The 6,462-nt window shown below is 53.3% G+C and overlaps 1 protein-coding gene across 1 annotated transcript in view; it reads right to left on the reverse strand.

The window, feature by feature from the left end:
• MAP3K1 (mitogen-activated protein kinase kinase kinase 1) overlaps nucleotides 1–2,880 on the reverse strand; it is an 81,721-nt gene extending 78,841 nt beyond the window's left edge. The window contains exon 1 of the mRNA XM_082836792.1: nucleotides 2,384–2,880. Within this exon, the coding sequence (XP_082692918.1) occupies nucleotides 2,384–2,865 (482 nt within the window). The 5' untranslated portion in view covers nucleotides 2,866–2,880. The remainder of the gene's footprint in view (nucleotides 1–2,383) is intronic.
• Nucleotides 2,881–6,462: the final 3,582 nt, after the last annotated feature.

The following is a 6,462-nucleotide window of genomic DNA, read 5'->3' on the forward strand; positions in this document are numbered from 1 at the left end:
AATTCTCTTTAAAAGAATACAATAAGTCTTTAAACAGAAGGGGTCTCCAGACCTATAGTACCACTGAAACAAAAATATTTCAAAATCTCAATGTTAGATTTTCCTCCTGAAAGTATGAATGCAACTACTGTCAAAAAAGTAAAGTTCAAGTGAGATTTTACTAACTGCTTACAATCAAAGTGTTTATACCAATAGAATCAAATGAATTTCAACCCCATTAACAAGGAAATTGTAAAAAAAAAAAAAAATCACTATTTCAAGAGGAGAGGGAATCAACATTTTACTATAAATGAAATGTTTAGGTATAAGATTTGGGATGAACAAACAGCATTCTGGCTAGTGACATTCATTTTAAAAAATGATTATGCTGATTAGCCCATAATTTCATATACTGTGCAATTATTATCCACCCCTTAAACAAAAGGGGGGAAAAACCTAGGTTACAAAATGCAAAAATTAAGCATGGATTACTCAGTACCTGAATTCTATCTGCTTACACCTTCGTCCTCTTATTTTGTGCGGAGACAACACTAAACAACATCTATATGTTAATTTTACAGTAGTTCCTCTTCTGCTATATTCAATAGCTCATTAAGATGACTAGAATGCTGACACTTGTTAAACTATTTACTGTATCCAAAAATTCGGTCTCATGAGAACAGACAAAATTAATCTCTCAAATTTTGGGTTTAATATTTTTATCTGGAGCTCACTTGTAGTAACAATTGCCTACAACGAATTATCCTAGTCAAGTTTTAATCCAATCTTCCCAGGAGCAGTAGTGTAGAGGAATAACCCTGTAAGACTAAGTTACATGGACAAGAGCACACAGAAAACTACCACAGTCACAAATCTTTCCTATCAATACTGCCATGGCACAGTGCTGACCATATTTTTAGTTGGTTTTTTTTTGGGGGGGGGGGGTTGAGGCGGGGAGAGGGAAAGGGGCAACTTCCAAGGAATCAACGAACTGTGGTTTTAAACAATCAAGTTCCCCCCAAAATCACTTTAGATAATTAACCAAAGCCAATGAGTCCTACTGTCAAATTCGTTTCACAAGGGAAACAAACCTAAGGCAGTCTTTAAAATACTCAGAATAAAGGTCAGGAAACCCTATAGGGAAACGGGTGACTATCACAAAAACATTTCCAGCAACTCAAAATACCTCTCAAACTTGTGCTTTGCATACACTAGTCAGATTCTTTTAAAAACAAGGATGATGGCTGTCACAGTCAAAAGAACTTCCTTAAACATAAAAATTTCCAGTTGCCAAAAAGGGTCAGGCCAGGAACGGCTGGTCTGAGTTACCTTACAAACACCGTAGCGCACAGGCAGTACGGCTCTTACGGAGCCGGAGCCACAGCACTGTGTCCCCTGGAAGCCGGCAGTCGGCGGCGGCCCGCGCAGCTGCACGGAGCAGGAAGTACCGCACCCGCGCCGCGGTCCCCAACCACGCCGGAGAGGCTGCGGGGAGCAGTCACCACCGCTTTGAAACTGAATGGCTGACACATCCGGTCCTGGCTCTTACACCACTCCGCCAAATGCAAACCTCAAAGGCCAAATTCAAACTCCAAACAGAAGTCACTCAAGTCTTAGTGGTGCAGTCTTCATTCCCAAGGACATTGGGGGACGCAATCAGAAAACCCCACGTCCTAAAAGACCGCAAGCCCCCGAGCATTTGCAGCCGATCAGCCCACACCGCTTTGACAGACGTTACGGAGCCGTCCACCCGGAGCCCCCTGCGGCCGCGCTCCGGGCGCGCAGCCTTCGTCCCAGCCCAGCCCCCGGTACCTGCCGAGAGACTCTGCCTGTCACAGCCGCGGGGACCCCACCGCTTTCTCCGCCGCGCTCCGGCCCCCCCACCCCCGGCCTCGGGCAGGGTTCCCCACCTACCCCGCCCACCTACACCGCCCGCCCGCAGGGTCGGGCCTCACCCCGGCGCCCCCGAGGACTCTCGTCCGGGGTCGCCGCCGCTGCACGGCTGCCCGCCTCCCAACCCGACCCGGAGGGCAACGCCAGGGTCCCGCTCCGGGGCTCCTCGGAGAGTTCCGATTCCGGGAGCCCCCAAAAGCCAGCCCGGGCCCCCACACCTTATCTCAACCGGTACCCGCAGCGCGGCTCGCACGCCTGTCACATGTCCGCAAACAATAACAAACTCTCCCGCATGTCCCCGCCCCGGGCCCCCGTCCCGTACCCCAGGCCAGGTCCGGGGCGCCGCCCGACGCCGGAAGGGTCAAAGGGGGTGCCAGAGGGCTCCCGGCGAGCGGCGTGCAGCCTCGCTGCGCGGATCCCCGGGACGCCCTGCGCAGTGCCCGGGGTTCATTCATTGCCCTCGCCCGCCCGCCCCCCAAGTCCCCATCGCGCCCCCGGCCGCGCTGCTCACCCGGCTGGGGCCGCCGCAAGAGGCGGCTCGGCGGCGGGCGTCCGCTTCTCCCCGGGCTCGGCCCCCGCGGGGCTCGGGGCGCCGCTGTCCGGTGCGGCCGCCGGTTCTGTAGGGTGGGCGCCGCTGCGGCTCGCGGCTCCGTGGGGCGGCGGCACCACCACAGGCTGGAAACCGCTCCCGCCAGCGGCCGCGTCCGCGGGCTCCGGCGACGGGGAAGTGGAGGACGACGGCGGCGAGGCGGTGAGGAAAAGCGGCGGCTCGGGCAGCTGGTCCAGCTCCACACTCCGCACTTTGCGCAGCTGCCGCCGCCGCCAGTCCGCCCGTTCGCGGCCCCCACTGCCCGCCTCCCGCAGCAGCCCCGCGGCTGCCGTGGGCGTGCTGCTCGCCTTGAGGGCCCCTCCGCCGCCGCCCGCTTCGGGGCTCGCCGCCCCGGCGCCCGGGAATCCCGAGGACGAGGCGCGATTCCCCGCCGCCGCCGCCATTTTCTCTCGCGGGCTACATTCGCTCGGCCCCTGCGAGGGAGGGAGGGGGCGGGGAGAGTGCAGGGGGCGGGCGGACGGGCGGGCGCTGCGCCTCTAGCGTAAGGCCGCCTGCACCAACTGCGTGAGCGCGGCCCTCTGGGCGCCCGGCAGGGACTGACGCGCGGGCGCGCGGGGTTCAGTGGAGGGAGCACAGCCGGCCGCAGGTTGGTGGGGGGCCGGCTGTGCGCTCCGTCCTGCGCGCCGGCCAGCAAGGTGGACTCCGAGGTGGCCGCCGTGGGGGCGCGCTGCGGTTTGCGCGGCGCACCCGCCGCGCCGCCAGGTAGTCCCGGGCTGCACCGGCGAGAGGAGGAGCTTCGGTGGAGGAGCGCCGCTTCCTCTCCGCCGCAATCTCGGCCCGGCTCGGCCGGGACTCGCCTCACGGGAGCCGCAGTTCGAACTTCGGTGTATGGGCCGTTGAAGAGGACGCAGGCGAGAGGGTCTGCAGCCTGTCATTCGCATTGCCCGTTGCAGTGGGCGTCGGGGAACCCGGGCGCGGACCAACCCACCCCCGACCCCGCCTCCACTCCGTACGGGGCGCGCAGGTGGCGCCCAGGGCTGTCGCCTGCTGCAAAGCGAAAGAAACCCAACGTTCAGCGGCCCTGGTTCCGCGCACCAAAAAAAACAAGTTTTATAAAAGCTTTCCTCATCTTTTGCCCACCCCCACCCCCCAAATCATGCTACAAATAAAAGTTTCCTGGAATATCTTGTTCAAAACCTGAAGTCACCGATTGGGACACTCTTCTCACCCTCTATCCCGCCCCCGGCTAGAGAGAGACAGGAGCGGGCGGCGGGTGTCCGGGGGATCTTTATAGATTTCTATTTTTTCCTCCGGTGTCTTTGGGGAAGGCAGCGATATACAGGACCACAGAGAGCACGTTTGGGGAAGGAACCAGGAAGTGTTTGCTATTGTCATCCTCGGCCAGGTTCTGGCCCTCCCCGAATCCTATGCCTTTAGCTGCACGTGCCTCTTCCCAGCAGGGTCGGGCCGCCGTCCGGGTTCCCTCCGCCCCCGCCCCTGCAGTGCCCGAGCTGCCTAACGCGGAGTTCCGAACCCTTCCAGTCCCTGGGGGCGTCTGGCGATAAGGTGCTTTGGAATGGAAAAAGCACCATTTACATGTTAATGATTTTCGACCTTTCTTCAGGCTTCCGTGTCGCGTTTATTTCTCCCCTCCCTTCTCTTCCTCCAGCCGGTTTGTCTGTGATGAGAAATCTCCCACAACCCGGGAGCAGAGTCCCTAGATTTGTTTTGTGAAACAGGAATTAAGGCGGGGGCTGGGTTGGGGGGGGAGGCAGAGGGCTCCTCAGGAACAGAAAGGAGAGCGGTATCCTGTCAGTATTCATATATTTCGACAGGAGTCTAAACTGTCTACAAAATAATTCCTTTGATTTTTTTGGAAATAGATAAAATGAAAACCTCCTTCCTGGCTATAAATGGTAACTGAGGAGGATGGTGATATCCGAGGGATTTTTAAAGCGGGTTCAGATTTCATATTAGCTCAGTGTTTTGAGTACTGCAACATCTGCCATAAGATAGTTTTAGATAATTACATCCAATGGCACAAATTTTGAAACTTTAGATAAATCTGTTAAAAGTTTAAGTCTACATTTAGGCTATAATTATACACTCTTTTAACGGTAGCCAAGTGTATCATCCAAAGAAAACAGTCGTTATTTCCCAGGTCTTCCCGGATTGCCACACCCACCAAATCCTACATTGGAAAGGATAAACTTTTTTCTTTCCTATTTAGATCAGAAAACCTTTAACTTTGCACACACATATTTAGGTAACTGTAAATGAGAAAAGTTAAGTAGACGCCTTCAGCTTTTCAAAATTGTTCCAGTTTTGAAGTTTGGCCAGAGTAGAAAAGTGGAAATGGAATTCCAGCAAAACATTTACTTTTGCCTCTTCATTTGTACAGTGATGAAAACGGAACCAAGTGAGAGGAGCACCAAATACAACACTATCAACTAGCCACAGTTCTCTGACCTCCATCCATCACACCACTATGGAGAAACCTTAAGTGCTGGTCTTTCATCTAGCTTTTGGTACTTTGAGTCATTTTCCCCTTAATCTTTTTTTTTTTTTTTTTTTTTTGCGGTACGTGGACCTCTCACTGTTGTGGCCTCTCCCGTTGTGGAGCACAGGCTCCGGACGCGCAGGCTCAGTGGCCATGGCTCACGGGCCTAGCCGCTCCGTAGCATGTGGGATCTTCCCGGACCGGGGCACGAACCCGTGTCCCCTGCATCGGCAGGCGGACTCTAAACCACTGCGCCACCAGGGAAACCCAATCTTTTTTTAAAAATTTATTTATTTATTTCTGGCTATGTTGGGTCTTAGTTGCTGCGAGCGGGCTTTCTCTAGATGTGGCGAGTGGGGGCTACTCTTCGGTGCGGTGCGCGGGCTTCTCATTGTGGCGGCTTCTCTTGTTGTGGAGCACGAGCTCTAGGTGCACGGGCTTCAGTAGTTGTGGCACTCGGGCTCAGTAGTTGTGGCTCACAGGCTCTAGAGCGCAGGCTCAGTAGTTGTGGCGCCCGGGCTTAGTTGCTCCGCGGCATGTGGGATCTTCCCGGACCAAGGCTCCAAGGCTCGAGCCCGTGTCCCTTGCATTGGCAGGCGGATTGTTAACCACTGGGACACAAGGGAAGCCCTTCCCCTTAATCTTTTATGTAAATATTCATGTTGTCATCATGCATCTATACACCGACAAACTTTTTTTTTTTTTTTTTTGTACGCGGGCCTCTCACTGTTGTGGCCTCTCCCGTTGCGGAGCACAGGCTCCGGACTCGCAAGCTCAGCGGCCATGGCTCCCAGGACCAGCCACTCCGCGGCATGTGGGATCCTCCCAAACCGGGCACGAACCCGTGTCCCCTGCCTCAGCAGGCGGACTCTCAACCACTGCGGCCACCAGGGAAGCCCCAGACATTTTTTTAAGGTAGAAAAATAATCAAAGGACATGCTTGACTGAAAAGGGTGTTCTTCCTCTGCCATATGTTGATACAACGTATTTTTGAAGAGATTTTAACCCATCGAATTGCTACCATAGTTTTTGCAGCTTAAGCATGGTTAAGATTCTAGTTCTAGTTTGGTGCTGTAGGAGCCTGCTTTATATTAATGCATAAAAGCATATGTCAAATTGCCTTAATTTGATTTCTTTAATGACATAATGGTGTCTCTTCCAAGGTTGCTTGTACACTGAAAATTCTGGTTCCTATTTCCAAGCTCTTTATTTCTATCCTCACTCAGATACAAATGTTGCAGTGATTTCATTTTCTTTGTTTCTATCCTCACTCAGGTACACATGTTGCAGTGATTTCATTTATGCCATGACAGCTATGGTAACCTTTATGCCAGTGCTTTACAGATCACTGCTTCCACATAGTGCTTCTGGGATCCCTAAGTCACACTTCAGTTCCTACATCACATTCATTTGGAGGATCCAGTTTAATATTGGTGCATTTCCTCATCATGCATAAACATCACTGATATTAGAATGAATGGAGTTAATATGCACTGGCAGAAATATTTCAGCCCATGTATCATTCATCATGTGTTTATTA

Source organism: Leucopleurus acutus (assembly GCF_964270905.1).
Source record: "Leucopleurus acutus genome assembly, chromosome: 3".
NCBI classification, from domain to species: Eukaryota; Metazoa; Chordata; class Mammalia; order Artiodactyla; family Delphinidae; genus Leucopleurus; species Leucopleurus acutus.